At 41.3% G+C, this 16,822-nt stretch overlaps 1 protein-coding gene and 1 pseudogene across 6 annotated transcripts; one reads left to right on the top strand and one right to left on the bottom strand.

The window, feature by feature from the left end:
* Positions 1 to 676: 676 nt before the first annotated feature.
* Positions 677 to 15,681, top strand: ZNF322 (zinc finger protein 322). Of its 6 annotated transcripts, none has more exons than XR_003004043.1 (4): positions 677 to 959; positions 1,758 to 1,846; positions 11,310 to 13,686; positions 14,402 to 15,681. XR_003004043.1 is itself a non-coding variant. In XM_024751915.1 (4 exons), the coding sequence occupies exon 4, from the start codon at positions 11,492 to 11,494 to the stop codon at positions 12,698 to 12,700; it is 1,209 nt and encodes a 402-aa protein (XP_024607683.1). In that variant the 5' UTR covers positions 677 to 816; positions 1,570 to 1,652; positions 1,758 to 1,846; positions 11,310 to 11,491; the 3' UTR covers positions 12,701 to 15,680. The 6 variants fall into 6 exon arrangements, 5 of the variants coding, with proteins under 5 accessions (XP_024607683.1, XP_024607681.1, XP_024607682.1 ...); XM_024751915.1 differs by adding an exon at positions 1,570 to 1,652 and having other exon boundaries at positions 677 to 816; positions 11,310 to 15,680; XM_024751913.1 differs by adding an exon at positions 2,100 to 2,186 and having other exon boundaries at positions 11,310 to 15,680.
* LOC112404095 (casein kinase II subunit alpha pseudogene) lies at positions 6,712 to 8,450 on the bottom strand (annotated as a pseudogene).
* Positions 15,682 to 16,822: the final 1,141 nt, after the last annotated feature.

Raw genomic sequence — 16,822 nt, 5'->3', positions numbered from 1 at the left:
TCACTGAACAATTGAGCAAGGGGAGATGTAGATATAGGTATATTTACTTCTCTCTGAAGGAAATCTCACTTCTGCTCCAACCCAAACATAGGTGATTACTTAAGTTGATTCCAGCCCATAAGCAATCAGGAAGGACTGGGAAACCTCCTACAATCAGAGCAATCCTATCTTCCTCTGCAGTTTTCTCTACCCACACAAAGCCAACACTATCCCCCCTTTAAAGCATTTCATTCATCTCTCTGGCCACATCTTGGGTGGCGGAGCGCTTCCACCGTGTTTTGGTATCCTCCATTTCTTCCAGATCCTTCGGGGTGTTTTCCACAGGGTCGGTGGCATCCATCTCTTCTGACGCTACTCCTGCCTCGAGTCCTCTTTTAACAGCCTTCAGGAAAGAGAACATAAGTCGGAAACGGTAAGATAAACAGGGCTGCTTCTTCTTAGACAAGGTGGTAGTGGGTCCTCTCGTCACCCCCAGACGTCAGTAGCATCGGAAAGGATCCCTAAATAAAGTCCTCGACCGCTCCGCCCCGAAACACCAAGGGCCCCGGAGCGCAGGCGCCCCAGGGCCCCGCCCCCGGTCCAGAGGCTCGGCCCCTATTGGCCCAGAGGCCGGGGGTGGACCGCCCCAGTGGCTGAACAGGGGGTGATCATGTGATTCGCGGGGGCGGGGCTGCGCCGGCCGCTTCCCAGCCAGGCTGAAAGGGCTCGGGTACCCGGCCTTGTCGGCCCTTAAAGAGCCCCCTGGATGGCCTGGCCTCAACTGCCCTCGCCGAGCCACGCAAAGGGGGCTGCTTCTGGTTCTCGTCGGCCTCCCAGGTTGGCTTTCCTTCTTTGCCCGAAGGTGGGACCTTAGGTTCACCGCCCGGAGCCTGCGGCCGCCGGGAAACCCAAACCCGAGTGTCCGCAGAGTAACCGGAAGTGCCGTCCCAGGCGGAGGGGCGGCGTCGGCTGCTGCCGTGGTAAGCGCGGCCCGCGGGGCCTGGGAGGGGCATGGCCTGCGGGGCCCAGGGATCGGGGGAGGGGTTCTGCGGGACCCGAGACCCCCTCGGCCTCCGCCTGGTAGGAGCAGCCTCTGGTCCTCGCAACAGAGCAGGGTCTGGGCCCCCCCCCCCCTGACGGCGACTGAAAGGAGGTCAATGAAAAGTTGAAGGAAGAGAAGCTTAGTACTATCGTTCCTGGAGATAATAGTAAACACTGCCACGCACTTTTCTAAGTGATCTAAGTGTATCTTTCACTTTGGGGGAAAAAAAAAAACAAGGACGTTGAATGTTCTCCACCCACCGCCCACCCCTATCTTTAAGGCAGAGATTGGTCATGTTGCATCGAATCTGTATGCAGAAAAATCTGGTTTGTTTAATCATTCCATAACCATTTTTGGAAACCGGCATTATATATAGCTTTGTATCATATGCACTTATCAACTGCATCTTGAGGTTTATAGTGGTAGAAGAATGGGTCATTGATCTCAGAAGTTGAGGTAAAAATTGAAACAAGTAGAACAGGACTCAGGGCTTTATTATGAAGTTAAGGTTAGTCATTACCCAGAAGGATTCTCGATGTTTTGTCTAGAGCTGTTTGGGAAGGAACTGATGGCTACCAGTGGCAGGTGCTTCTTGCAGGAGAAAATAGAATGTAAGGAAAGGTGGGAAGAGGTAAGTTACGGTTGAAAGATACTGACCAGACTGGGGAGTAAATGGAACCATTTAAAATTTCACAAAAATTATAAATTTCTACATTATTGATTTTTTTTCCTCTAGGAGAGGGAAGAATTGAGTGTTGTGAATAGTTATGGACTAGAGACCTTTTGGAGCCAAAAGGAAGATAGTCTTGAGTCTTTGTTGTTATGGTAAGTAACATACCAGGCTGTATGTTTCTATATAAACAGTGGATTTTTGAGGCTGGAGGAGAGGGAAACTGGGGGAGACAAGGCGGAATGGGAGAAGATACATGGAAAGAAGATACATGACCCTTTCTTAGCTCCTGAGATAGCAGAGTGCTAAAACCAGTGCTGTCCTACCAATTTAAGTGTATTTTCTACTCCTTTTCAACAGGCTTATTCACAATAGGCTTTTAGTAATTCCTTTGTGATTGATTTGCAGCCCCCAAAAGGCAGTATGCCCAATGCTTAAGCAGGCCCTGGAGTCAGAAGATGGAGATTCAGATACTGGCTCTGCTACTTACTAGCTGTGAGTTCTTACATAGTTATTTAACTGCCCTGAGCATCAGGTTTTCTATCTGTAAGGCGCAAACGTTGGTATTCATACCTATTTTACAATCTTGGGAAGATTAAATGAGATAATCCATGTAATTAATGAAAAATAAATGAGGTAATCCCTAGCCTGGGACCTGATACAGTAAGCATTATCTAGTTTTTTAGATAACACTTTATCAACTTTATCTGCCTGTCACATACATCCTTTAACTATAAGGATAGCCTTGAGCTTTGAAGTTCTGTACTCAGCCTGTCTGCCTATTCTGTGCACTCTGACCCTAGCCATGGAAGAGAGAACCAGTCTTTTCCTAGGAAGAGGTAAGAGAAACCTCTTAGCGAAGGGTACCCTGAAGCTAAGACTTGAAGTATATATTTGGGTTTGCCAGATGCACCAGCCAGGGCTACTAGCCTAGCCTGTTATATTGATGCTGAGGCTTAGAGGATGATGGCTCTTTTTTGGTTCTGATATTCATTCATATTTTTCATTCATTCAACAAATGTATTCTAGACGCTAGGAATATTGCAGTGAACAAAAGACTAAATCCTAAGTTATATAACTAAGTTATATTCTAGTAGGAGAGAGAAACAAGTTAACAAATATAAGATATATACCACAAAGTTGGATGATGATAAGTGCTATGAAGAGAAATATTGTAAAACAGGCTAAGGAGACATAGCTATTTTAGATGAAGTAGTCAGGGTGTGCCTCTTTTTAAGGAAATAATTTTCAGTCAGAGACTTGATCAAATAAAGGAGCAAGCTACTTGGGGGAACGGCATTCTAGGCAGAAGGAGCAAGTGTAAAGATTCTGATGTGTTGTGTGAGGCTGAAGGTAGGGGGAGGTACCGCATTATGTAGCGCAGTGAAAACTTTAGGTTTTATTCTTAGAGTGGTAGGAAGCAGTTATAGTATTTTGAACTAGGGAAGTGTCATGGATTACTTTAAATTTTGACAGCCAGACTATATTTTATTTTCTAGGTGCTGACCTCTAAAAGCCTTCCTTATTTTTAATTTTTTCCTTATTTTTAATTTTTTTCCTTGGTGCCCTACAGTTGATTGGCTATTTAGGGCAAATATGATACCCTCGGCTGATAAAATTAGGGAATATTTTAATTCATTTAACCATGCTCAGAATCATTTATTTCCACTCTACTCTCTCTCCTTTTGACCTTAACAGTAATACACATTTTAAAAGACAAAACTCCCATACAGCCACCATCTTAGAGTAGCTATTTGTCTGTATGGATGCATATCTTTACTTAGTTGTGATTCTAAAGTCTTCCTTTTCCTCCTAGCATTTCTCCATAAACGTTTTTCTGTGTTTTGCTTAATCTTCGTATTAATCATTAACTGATTATTATTTAGTTAACTATTTTAAATGCTTTTGAACAAGGCTTTGCATAAGAGACAGGCACAGAGGATGAGCTCAAGAAATGTTAGTGTTTTTGTGACTGTGAAGATGGAATTAAGAAAATAATAGAACCTACCATTTATTGAGCATCTGTTGAGATCCAGGCATTGAGCCACGTCCTTTATTGACAGTGTCTCAGTTCCCATGGCAACTCCTTAAGACATGTAATGATATCTTACTTATTTTATCGAAATTGAAGTTTGAAGCTGAAGGAAGTAACTTACCCAAGTTCTCATAGCTACAAAAAGCACAGTGGGAATTTGAGCCAAAATCTGATTCCAGAGTTTGAACATTCAGCTTTAACTATCACAATATACTAACTCTCAGCTCCCATGTTCTTTTTTTTTTAATATATATATATATATATTTTTTTCAATTTGTTTATTTTTGGCTGCATCGGGTCTTCGTTGCTGCATGCTGGCCTTCTCCAGCTGCAGCGAGCGGGGTCTGCTCTTCATTGTGGTGCGCAGGCTTCTCATTGCGGTGGCTTCTCCTGTTGCGGAGCACAGGCTCTAGGCGTGCAGGCTTCAGTGGTTGTGGCACGCGGGCTCAGTTGTTGTGGCTCGCAGGCTCTAGAGCACAGGCTCAGTAGTGGTGCACGGCCCCATGTCCCCTGCATTGGCAGGCGGACTCTTAACCACTGCACCACCAGGGAAGCCCTCAGCTCCCATGTTTTTAAAAAACAAAATAAGATACATTTAAATTTTGAAGTAACTTCAGATTTACAAAAAAAGTTGTAAAATAATATAAAGAATACCCATACACCCTTCACCTGCAGTCCCTAAATGTTTACATTTTACTATGTTTGTTTTATGAGTCTATACTAATTTCTCTATACATACATGTACCTATATGTACATTTTTTCTGAACCTTTTGAGAGTAAGTTATAGACATAATACCTCATCTCAAACTATGAGAGAATTAAGCCCTAAAGTCCTAAGACATGGTAAGCCCTGAAGTAATAGGTATGCAATGAGTTAACTTCTCTCCCATGTGTGTTCAGTGCTACTAGCTACATGCCATCCTTGGGAGAATTTAAAAAATAGTTACTCAAGTCATTTTCTGTAGGGCTTCGTTCTTTGCCAGAACTCTAGTTGAGAAAGCCTGTCCTAAATACTTAATTGTTTATTCCCTGAAGACAAGGCTATTCTCTTATATTATCATTACAGTTATCACAGTCAAAAAATTAACATTCATATAATACTGTTATCTGATCGCCAGACATTATTGGAGTTTAGCCAATTGTTCCACTAACGTCCTTTGTAGGAAGAGAAAAATAAGTTTTTTTTGTTGTCCAGGATCCATTCCACCATCACCCATTTCATTTAATTGTCATGTCTTTATTGTGGAACATATCCTCAGACTTTGTCTTTAGACTTTTTTTTTTTTTTTTTAAGTTTAGGCCATTTATTTGGCATAATTTTCTTCAATTTGGGTTTGTCTGATGTTTCCTCATGATTAGATTCAGGTTATACATTTTTGGCAAGATAGCACAGAAGTGATGTTCTGTTCTTTGCATCATATTAGGAGGCAACTATATATCTTGTTACTGGTGGTGTTAACTCTGATCATTTGTTTAAGGTGGTGTCTTCCAGGTTTCTAAATTGTGAAGTTACTTTTTTTGTCTTTCTAATTATTAAATATCTAGCGGGGAGATATATTCAGATTGTGTAAATATCCTGATTCTCATAAAACTTTCATCCACTATATTTTTGTATTTTCGCCTGAAACAGTTGTTACTCTTCATTGGACATGTGATGTTTTTAATTCCATCATTTATTCTACATTTAATTGTTGGCTTTTTTAATATAAGAAAAACCTATCCCTTCTCACTCACTATTTATTCACTTTTTTTTTTGATAAATAAAACCAAATGTTTATTTACACCAAAGAATTCCAACACTGGATCTTTCTCATATGAAGGACAAAGTATTATATATATATACAGACAGCAAGGGGTGGCAGGGCTGTAACAGGAGAGTTTAGTTTTCCCACAATTGCAGTTCTACCATTTCAGTTTCACTGAAGATAGTGGCTCTGCTCCTACCTCTCAGGTACATTTACAAGACTGAGGGGCAGATCTTCTCAATGGATGGCGTGTGAGGGAAGGGGAAGGTAGGAAAAGAAGGTAGAAAGCTTAAAATAAAATGCAGTGGCCACATCTCTCATTAGCTCTTCAAGAGTTGCTAGCATGAAACCAACGTAGACAATGTTTTTTTCTTTTGTAAAACACAGTAATTATACCCAGTAACTAACTGAATTCAAAAGAGCCAAGTCAAAGAAAACTGAAAAAGATTTTGCCTTCCCCCTCCTACCAGCTATAGAGCATGTTGGGAGATGAAAGGGGAGAGGACCGAGGTAAGGAGCCTGGGAGGGATGGTATTAAAGTTTTAAACTGAACTGAAACTAAATTATAAGTGAGCGGCATTTAGGTTAGGTCAGTAAGACATGATTCATACTGAACAGACGTTTTCAGGGCCTGTCTGCACTTTGAGTAGATTTTCAGCATCTCAGTGTAACTAAGACGTATTTCCACTAGACTCACCAGTATAACCCCACTGAAGCACTTCTGGAGTAAAGTGATATAAGTGACTAGCGGTACACTGCTCTTATAGGTTGGGTCCTTCCTTCCTCCTTCCTTCCCACCTCCCTTCAAGAAGCTACATTTTTGTAACCTCTGGAGGAGAGCATGAACTACAAACCCCTCAAAGTGTGAGATGGTAGGGGAGCAATGGTGGGCATGGGAAGAAATCTCCACCCAAACGCAGCAGCCAGAATTGAGGCTGGTTTATCTTTGTTCTTTAGTGACGAGGAACTGAATTTGGAAGGGGAGAAAAAAATTTGTCCGTGAAATGTTCCACCTGCAGATAATTTTTCAGGGAATCCCCTGAGTTATGAAAACTTCGAGTTAAAAAAAAGAAAGAGAAAAAAAGGAATACAAGCTATTATAATTTCTTTTTTTATGACTGAACTACTATAAATCCACAAGCAACGGTTCAGACACGGTGCTTCTGAAGTATTTCACTCCTCCCCACCAGGCGCAAGCTGCATCAAGGGAGTGAGTGGACTCCCCAACCTCTGCTCAGGCATCAGGAGACAGAAGGGGCCATTACTGCTGAGCGCCAGCGGCAGCTGGAACAGGCATCCCGAGGGGGTTGGCAGCAGCAATCACTGGTGAGCCTGCCTGAGGTCTAAGGGGTGAAGGGGTTGGCACTGAAGAAATCCCTGACATCATATTGGTGCTGCTGACAGGCATACTGCCCCCTGGCACGCTAGATGAGCCCATTCGAGTCTGGTCCTTCACAACAGTGTAGAAATAGGGGTGCTCCACGGCCTCTCTTGTGGTGAGCCATGACTGGTGGTCATACCGCAGCAGCTTGTCCAGGAAATCCAAGGCCTCAGGGCTGACAAGGTGCTGGTTTTCACTGTGGACAAAGCATTCCCATCGCTTACGGGAATGTCTGCCCAAGATATCGTTAAAACGTGGATCTAATTGAATGTTGTATTTGTCAATATAGTCATATAAATCTCTGTCCCCAGAACCTTGGCTGTCCTCACCAACTGATCATAATTGTCATGTTCATGGAAAAATGGCTCCTTCCGGAAGATCACACTTGACAGCATAAAACCCAAGCTCCACATATCCAAACTATAATCATACATCTGATAGTCTACAAGTAGCTCAGGACCTTTAAAATATCGGGAAGCAGCTCGGACGTTATGTTTTTGGCCAGGATGGTAAAACTCAGCCAAACCCCAGTCTATTAGCCGTAGCTTTCTGTGCTCATGATTAATGATGACATTATGGGGCTTTACATCTCTGTGCATAATCCCCATGCTGTGACGATAATCCAGGGCCTTCAGAATCTCATACGTGTAAAATCGAATATCATAGTCTGTTAACGTCTGGTACAATTGCTTGAAGTCTGTTGTTTACGTGTTCAAAAACCAAGGCAGGAGTTTGTGACACAGGGTCTTTTACAATGTCTGCCAGTGTGATGATGTTGGGACTGCCTCGCAAATTCTCCAAAATCTTTATTTCACGCTTGATTTTCTTCTTCTTTACTAGCTTGAGAATTTTAACAACTTTTTCATTATTTGTGTTGTTGATGGCTTCAAATACTTCACTGTATTTACCCTGGCCTAATTTTCTAACCAGCTGGTAGTCATCTTGATTTCCCCATTCCACCACATGTGACTTGTAATCCCAGTACTCTTGGGCTCTGTGCGTATTAACATCTGTGTAAACTCTGGCCCTGTTTGGCACTGGTCCCGACATGTCAGACAGGTTGGCGGACAAAGTTGGACTTGACGTTTGGAGAGATGGCAGTCACTATGTAGAGAGGCAACTGGGGATAAGAGCTTGTTTCAGAACTGTTTTCTTCAAACTGGTGGAAGCTGCAGTGGCGGCGGACGCTCTCCCCTCTCTTCACACAGACAATATGGCGGCAGCGGACTATTTATTCACTTTTTAAATGAGTATGGATTCATATTGTGTTACTAATGTATCACTATCATTATTTATTTTGATGTTGTTTGTTCCTGATTTGTATAGTGGCAGCCCCTTCAGCCTGGCTCCTGGGTCCTCTTGGCTTATTGTCACCACTTTTTGAGCACTTCCTTATTTTCTGACACAACAAGGTGTTCCAGGTTCATCTTGTACTTTCTAAACCCTGGAATTAGCCATTTCTCCAATGAGCCTTGATTCCTTTCAGTGGGAAATGGTGTTTAGAAACCATGCTCTAAGTGCTTGGTGTGCTCATTACTACTGGGATTTCATCGTTTGTGACCTCACAGCCAGACATTAGTAAAAAAAAAAAAAGTACACACTTTCACACATACACACATTTCTATTTTTTCTGTGTATACTTAAAAACCTTGACCTTGGGCTTTCCTGGTGGCGCAATGGTAGAGAGTCCACCTGCCGATGCAGGGGATACGGGTCTGTGCCCCGGTCTGGGAAGATCCCACATGCCGCGGAGCGGCTGGGCCCGTGAGCCATGGCCACTGAGCCTGCGCGTCCGGAGCCTGTGCTCCGACAGTAGAGACCACAACAGTGGGAGGCCCGCGTACCGCGGGGGAAAAAAAAAACAAAAAAACCTTGACCTCATACTGATACTTCTAATTCCAGTTAAACACTACACATGCAGAGTTCATTCTAGCCTTTCCCTTTTCTGTGTTTGTAACCCCCTTCGCTGACAGTGAAGCATCTGGGTGCCATTATATTTATTTATTTGTTCATTCCTAGGCTATACATTAAATAGTGAACCTTTTCCACTCTGGAGGAAAACTCCTACTAATTAGAGTTCAGTAATTGTTTATAGTCCTTTTTATCTTTAGTTTGAGTTTATATAATCCTAATACTGTATTATAAAGTTATTTGAGTTATTTTTCCCCCTCCTGGGTGATTTTGTTATTAATTTGAAATACAGACTTGTTTGTTTTTATTTGTATTCCATTTTAATTTTTTTCTCCCCCAGCTTTTCTATTTATTTATGTATTTGTTGAATATGTGAAATGTAACAGTTTAAAAAGTAAAAATGTGTGTTTTACAAAAATGTATATACTAACAGAAGTATGACTCTCTTTCCATCCACCCTTTGGTACCAATTTCCTGTCCTTTTGATCCCATTTACACCTACCTTTTTTTTTTTTTTTTTGCCCCGGACGCGCAGGCTCAGCGGCCATGGCTCACGGGCCCAGCCGCTCCGCGGCACGTGGGATCCTCCCGGACCGGGGCACGAACCCGAGTCCCCTGCATCGCAGGCGGACTCTCAACCACTGCGCCACCAGGGAAGCCCTACACCTACCTTTTGATGATAACCAAACTCATTAGTTTCTTCTTTTCTGAGTTTCTTTATGGCCAAATGAATAGATACATGTGTAGTTTCTTGTTTCTACTTAATTCACAGCTGCTTTCTAAAATTTACGGTTTATCCTAGAAATTGCTCCGCATCAATTCATAAAGGTTATCTTCATCCTGTTTTACAGTTACATAGTACCTCATTATATGTGAACATACCTTCTCTGTGCCAGGCACTGTCCCAGGTGCTAGGGAAACAGCAGCAAATGAAATGAACTAAAATCCTTGTCCTTTAGGGGCTTACATTCTATGGAGAAAAATAAAACAGGAAGGGAGAGAAGGAGTGTTGTACGTGTGGGTCAGCTGGGGTGGAGGTGTGTCGTAATTTAAAATAGGATAGTCAGTCAGGCCTTACTGAGGACTATGACAGTTTACCAAAGATTTGAGTGAGGTGAGAGAGGGAGCTTTGAAGATCTAAAGGAAGAGCACTTTAGCAGGGAGAGACTACAAGCACAAAGACCTTGAAATGGGAATGGACCTCGCTTGTTTGAACAACAGCAAGGAGGCCAAGGTGACTAGCGTGCAGTACACATGAGAAGAGCAGGGAAGTGTGTCAGAGTGGTAACTAGGAATCAGATTTCCTAGGGACTCCTAGGTTCTAATAGGAGCAGTTTTGCTGGAGTGGTGAGGGTATTTGATTGGAGTATGTTCCAGAAACCTTGGAAGATAAGAATTAAAGACAATAAACAGATTGATTTCTTTTGAGGAATTTTGCTGTAAAGAGAAGCAGAAGTGAGACAATAGCTCGAGCGTGAGGTGGTTGAGAGAAGTTTCTTGTTAGTGCTTTGGTTTTAGGAGAGACATAACAGCTAGTTTGCTGACTAGTGTGATCCAGTAGGAAAGAACAAATTGATATTGCAGGAGAGAGAGGATAGAATTGCAGGAGTGATGTCTTTGTGGCAAAAAGGGGTGGAATCCAGTACACCAATGGACAGGTTGTCCTTAGATTGGGCAGGGGAAGTTTGTTATCCGTGGTAACAGAAGGAAAGATGGAGAGTGCATGACCACCTTGGAAGAGGTTGGTTGATGTGGTGAGGGCATGTGGAAGTGTTTTTTTTATGTTTTTGGTTTTTGGCTTCCTTAGATTTTCTCAGTAAAATAGGAAGCAAAGTCATCCTATTTTTTTTTATCAGCAGTAAGTTGGGATTTTTCTTTTTGAGCAAGGTTTGTGCTCATACAACCATATCAAAGCAGACTCTTAGGCCCCTTTACCATAATAATAGTTATTATAATAGCTAACACAGAGTACTTACCATGAGATAGATTGTGATTAATTTATTATTCAACTCAATGATGTGAGATAATTTCCATCATTAATCGATTTTATAGATGAGGAAACTATGTACAGAGTGATTAAGTAACTTGCCTGACATCACACAGCTAGGATGATAGTCATAGAAACTTACTTTCTCTCTCTTTGCACTGGGAATTCTAATGATCATTAACCATTTTCTTCCAAACCTTACTATAGAAAGGACTGCACAGATATTCATAGCCCCTTTTGGATTGTTTTCTTCATGAGCAGGCGTACTAATTATTAGGCGTCTTGATTATTCAGTTGAACCAAGGGAAGAGGAGGAATTTTGGTTTTGAGATCACCTGAGTTCATTAAAGAAACAGTTCTTTCTGGTACTTGCCCTGTATGTGTTGCTGATTGGTTTTATACTAGCAAAGAGGAAAAGTAACTGCTTTCACCCCCTGTAAAACCTAGAGCACTTGTGGACTTTGATACAGAAATTCTGCCTTTTCTGCAGCAATTTTAATTTTGAGCATTTTTTCTTAGTTAAAGGAATATAAATAATACTTCTTCTTTGTCTCACAGGGTTTGAAATACCAAGTAAAGAATTAGTATATATGATGCTGGAAACTTGCAGAGAGGAGCTGCCCATGACTGAAAGGCCTAAAACAGATGTATCTTCCAAGTTCTCATCGAGAAAATGACTGTGAAGAAAATGATGGGTCAGGAAGACCAGTGGAAAACTCCCTAGGAGAGAGCCATAGAAAATGTACACTTCAGAAGAGAGGTATAATCAGAGAACTCAAAAAAGGAAAATATATCATGTATGCCCTCAGAAGGGTAAAAAGATTTTTATTCATGTGCATGAGATTACTCAAATAGATGATCATATATACCAGTGCCTTGAACGTGAGCAAAACTTCTGTGAAAACTTAGCTCTTATTATGTGTGAGAGAACCCATACAGGGGAGAAACCTTATAGATGTGATATGTGTGAGAAAACCTTCATCCAAAGCTCAGATCTTATTTCACACCAGAGGATCCACAATTATGAGAAACCTTATAAATGTAGCAAATGTGAGAAGAGCTTCTGGCACCACTTAGCCCTTTCAGGACACCAGAGAACACATGCAGGTAAAAAATTCTATACATGTGACATTTGTGGCAAGAATTTTGGTCAGAGCTCTGATCTGCTTGTCCACCAGCGAAGCCATACAGGCGAGAAACCGTATCTATGTAGTGAGTGTGACAAATGCTTCAGCCGAAGTACAAACCTCATAAGACACCGAAGAACTCACACAGGTGAGAAACCATTTAAGTGTCTGGAGTGTGAAAAGGCTTTTAGTGGGAAATCAGATCTTATTAGCCACCAGAGAACTCATACTGGTGAAAGGCCCTACAAATGTAATAAGTGTGAGAAAAGTTACCGACACCGTTCAGCCTTCATTGTTCATAAAAGAGTTCATACTGGGGAGAAGCCCTATAAGTGTGGTGCTTGTGAGAAATGCTTTGGCCAGAAATCAGACCTTATAGTACACCAGAGAGTCCACACAGGTGAGAAGCCGTATAAATGCTTAGAATGTATGCGAAGTTTTACTCGGAGCGCCAACCTAATCAGGCACCAGGCAACTCACACTCACACTTTTAAATGCCTGGAATATGAGAAAAGTTTCAACTGTAGTTCAGACCTTATTGTGCATCAAAGAATTCACGTGGAAGAGAAACCTCATCAGTGGTCTGCATGTGAGAGTGGCTTCCTCCTGGGCATGGACTTCGTTGCCCAACAGAAAATGAGAACTCAGACAGAGGAGCTGCATTATAAATACGGTGTCTGTGATAAAAGCTTTCACCAGAGCTCAGCACTTCTTCAACATCAGACAATCCACATCGGTGAAAAACCATATATCTGTGATGTGGGTGAAAAAGGTCTTGAGCTCAGCCCTCCCCATGCATCAGAAGCCTCACAAATGTCTTGACCAGACAAGAAGTTATAATGCCATAAAAAATGTATTTACAGTGTAAGAGAACTCCTTAAGATGAAGAACTCTAAGCAAATCTCAGACTTTCCTCAGAGCTCAGATTTTACTGGGGACCAGAGAATCTGCAATTGTAGGAAGTTGAGAAATGGTTTGCCCAGAGACCTGTCCTTACAGAAGCGTATCAGCCACTCCAATGAGAAATCTTACAAATGCTCTGAGTTTGGGAAAACCTTTAGTCCAAGCTTGTATCTGATCACCCACAAGAGGATTCTTACAGGTGGGAAACCTTACAAATTTGGTGAATGTGAGAAAGCTTTCTAGCAATGGTCACCTCTTCTCATTCCAAGAGAATTCACATTGGTGGACAGCATTTTTAATACCCTGTGTCAACAGTGCTTCAGAGAGTGTGCACGTTTCATTGGACGTCAGAACACCCCACTGGGAAGAGACCCCCACAAGTGTGAAGAAAGCTTCTAACAGAACTATGACTTTCTTACCTATCAGAGAAGCCATACAGGTGAAAATTTCTATATTTGCCTTGAAGGTGGCAAAAGCATTAGGTGGAGAGCCTTCTTGGGTTTGCACCTCCCCAAAAGAAAAAAACAATCTGAGGAAAGACCTTATGAATTCTCTGAATGAGAAAAGCTTCTGTCAGTGATCAGTTTTGTGGTATACTGGGGAACTCACATAAGTGAAAAACCCTATAAATAACCTTGAGTCTAAAAAAAAGCCTTGCAGGAAATCCCTACCTTATTGCGCCCCAAAGAACCTACTCTGCAGATAATTTTGTTCTAGTAAGAGATCTAACTGTGGACTGTGTACATTTAATAGGTATGAGAAGAACTGTTCTAATAGTTAGTTGACTCATACAGTAGAGATGACTTTTAATGAGTCAATATGTAAACTGTTTTTTTTTTAGATACCCAGAAACTTCTTCTGGAAGGAGCTAGGGCAGGTCAGAGTAGGCCTGATGGGAAACTCAGGTAAAGATGCTTTTCTTTTATCTGAACCACTTAATGATTGCTTTACTTTCAGTTTTTAAAATTTGGAACTCCAATAAAGGAAAGGACTGTAACCTTGAGATAGAAGGTGTGGCATGTGTTACTGTTGGGGGAAAGAAGTACATTTACTTTGCCTCTGTTGGTTTTGTAAGTCTTGGCTGGAATGGGGACTAGTGTGTTGATAGCAGCATGGGAACCTTTTGCTGGTTGTGAAAACTAAGCAGCTAGGGAGTAGTTATCATAGATCAAAACTCTTCCCAAGGCTTCCCCTTTGGAGGGCCAACCTCATAACGAGGTAGATACTCAGCTTTTTACTTGTGAGTTGAGGCATACCCTTACAAGTTTCCTTTCCCTAAAATCTTTCAGATTATTACTGGTATTTGCAGTTTCAGCTTTAGAGATTCATTTCTTCTCAACTCAGAGATGCACGTTCCAGGATAATAGTTATGATTTTTGCTAGTACCCATACTTTTGTGACTTCATTTATCATGTTTCTTTCAATGGTAAGATATCCTCATCAGCTCCTTGCAAAATAATTAAGAGAAAGCTGAAAGAAAGATTTAAGCCTGAGTAGGCACAGAGTAAAACACATAATGATGCATTATTAATGGAGAAGCTAGACTTTGATTTTGAGAATCGTGACTCAAAAGCTGGTGTTTTGTGTTTTTTTTCCACTCCATCATCCTGCTGTTTATAGCAAATCAAGCCGCATAATGACATGCCTTTCATTTACTTCGATTCTGCCAAGGAAAGAGAATACTTTTTATTCCCAGGGAAAAGACTACAGTCACCACAATATAAGGTATATATTTCGCTTGTAATGTAGGATTCTAAATGCTAGAAGGGAAAAGTAGTTGGCAGATTCATCAGAGGTTTAAGGATAAACACTTATCTCCAACTTAACAGGATAATTATGATTACCTTTAATATTCTCCAGAAATACTCTAATTAATCCAGGGACCTGTAAGTGGACACTTCTGAGGTTTTTTTCTTCCCTCCGATTAAACGACATTTAATATAAATACTTAAAACTTCTACAGTATTTGGGACTGTAGGCTTGGTGAATAAGTTTTGAGTCCTCTGGTTTATCTTAGCAAATCCTGAACTCCAGAGAGCGTTGGTGTTCGGACTCATGGCGGTGGCCAACTATTGCACTGCCACCTTGTGTATGGCTCTAAGCTTTGATCCTGATGACTGGTTGTTGACCTTGATAATCTTAGGGTCAGAGGATATAGCTCATAGTGATAATAAGAAATCTGATTCTACGGTGTTTTTTTCTTTCTTCTTTTAGAAAACATGCCCTGGAAGTTTATTTGATCTGATGTATTTTAGTAATTTTCATAAATAGCTCTTATACCATAAAAAGTTGCTCGGTGTGATAAAACACACAAGATGTATTTGTTTCTCTTTGGTGAAAATCATGTCTATCACTAGTATATGTTTGACAGTTGTAATTCTTAAAATAGTATTGGGTGTATGGCTTGGTGGTGATGAAAATTAGTCCTTATGGCTACTTGTTAGTCATTAGAGAGAACTTGGAGAAGGGAACAGAGTTTGTATCTTTGGCAGGGCAGTGACTTGCCCCTTCTTTCAACTAATCTTCCTGGTAATTGTCTCTAGTCTTTAAGTAAATTAAAAATGGACCATCCCTCAGACAGAGAACTTTGGGGGTATGAAACAGGTCTGAGGGCTTTTAACCATGGGGGGAAAATGGTGTTGGTATTACTCATATAGAATAACCTGAGGTTGGAAAGGACCACTTGGGAGCCTGTAACCAAAACTAGAAGGTAACTTCTGGGATGGATGGAGGTTCTCTTGAAACAGTGCCAACCTAAATCTACCTCAGGTAAGTAGTCAGAGTGACTTTTTCTAGATTTCAGACCAAACGAGACACTTGTATTCAGTCAATGTATTCCTATGCTTTAATGTTTTTGTTTTCCCTTAATTCTTAAATAAAAGCATTGTTCTGAAAACTCCCATTTTTGCCTCCACTGTACTAAGAAAAAGCATTTCCCCTACACTTGCATTAGAATAAAGCAGATGTTCAGGAATCCTTTCACAGTGTATACGTATATCAAACTGTCATGGTGTACACTTTAAATACCTTACAATTTTATTTGTCAGTTATAGCTCAGTAAAGCTGGGGGGAAAGGAATAAAGTGGATATTCATGTGACCCTTTGGCCTGGTGGTGATGAAAACCATTGAACCATCTCTAGAATTCCAAGATTTTTCTTTTTTTAAGAATTCCAGGAATTTTTGATGCTAAGGCAAATAATGAATGGAAACCTGGAAGGAATTATTGTCTTTGCTGTAGACATTGGATCCTTTTGGAGCCTCCCCATTGCATTACATACGGAGTACAGGGAGGAGTAATAGCTTAAACTGACCGTATTTGGGACTAAAATTCAGAAACAACAAAACTGTCTGTCTACACCCTCAAAATAAAGGACAATTTTGAATTTTCAATTCCCAGTGGAATTCATGTATGACTCCAGTTCTACCTCTTGTCACCTTATCATTTGTTGGAGTGGGGCAAAGGAGATGGTGTAAAAACGGTGGCACTGATTTACCTCCCATTATGAAGTTTGCCCCAGTTTACATCTATTTGCTCTGCCACAGAGTAGGTCCCAGCGTTTTAAGTGGCTCTCATTGTGGGAAAAGAATAAGAGTTAAGACAATTTGGATGGATGAAAAGGGGAAGGGAAAATGGTACAATTTCAAGTTTTGTTTTTTCTTTTGACATAAAGTGGTGTGGCTAGAATAAGGCCTGTGGCCTTCATGCTTATCCCCCCCGCTTAAAGTGATGCTACATCCCAACGTTTAGCTAGGCTGTGGCGAGAAATACCTCTGGGAAAAACACTAGTCATATCCCTTACAAGTAATTAGAAGAGAAATGGTGCCACACTCGGGTAGAAGAAGGGAAAGGTGCCTCCCAGTACACGTATATGCCACAAGAGTTTCTTGAAAGAGTTCTTCACATTGCTTCCTGACGGGCTGGGGAGGACTTGTATGCAACTGAAGCTTTCTTGTTTCCTGCCCAAAATATTAGCTTGTGTCATTACCCAAGTAGAGATTTGGACTTTAAAGTGAGGGGGGCTGAAGGCAGTTAACCCTTG

This window comes from Neophocaena asiaeorientalis, unplaced genomic scaffold, assembly GCF_003031525.2.
Source record: "Neophocaena asiaeorientalis asiaeorientalis breed wild unplaced genomic scaffold, Neophocaena_asiaeorientalis_V1.1 scaffold165, whole genome shotgun sequence".
Taxonomy (NCBI): domain Eukaryota; kingdom Metazoa; phylum Chordata; class Mammalia; order Artiodactyla; family Phocoenidae; genus Neophocaena; species Neophocaena asiaeorientalis.
The sequence above is the reverse complement of the archived record's forward strand: the minus strand, read 5'-3'. Positions and strand labels throughout refer to the sequence as shown.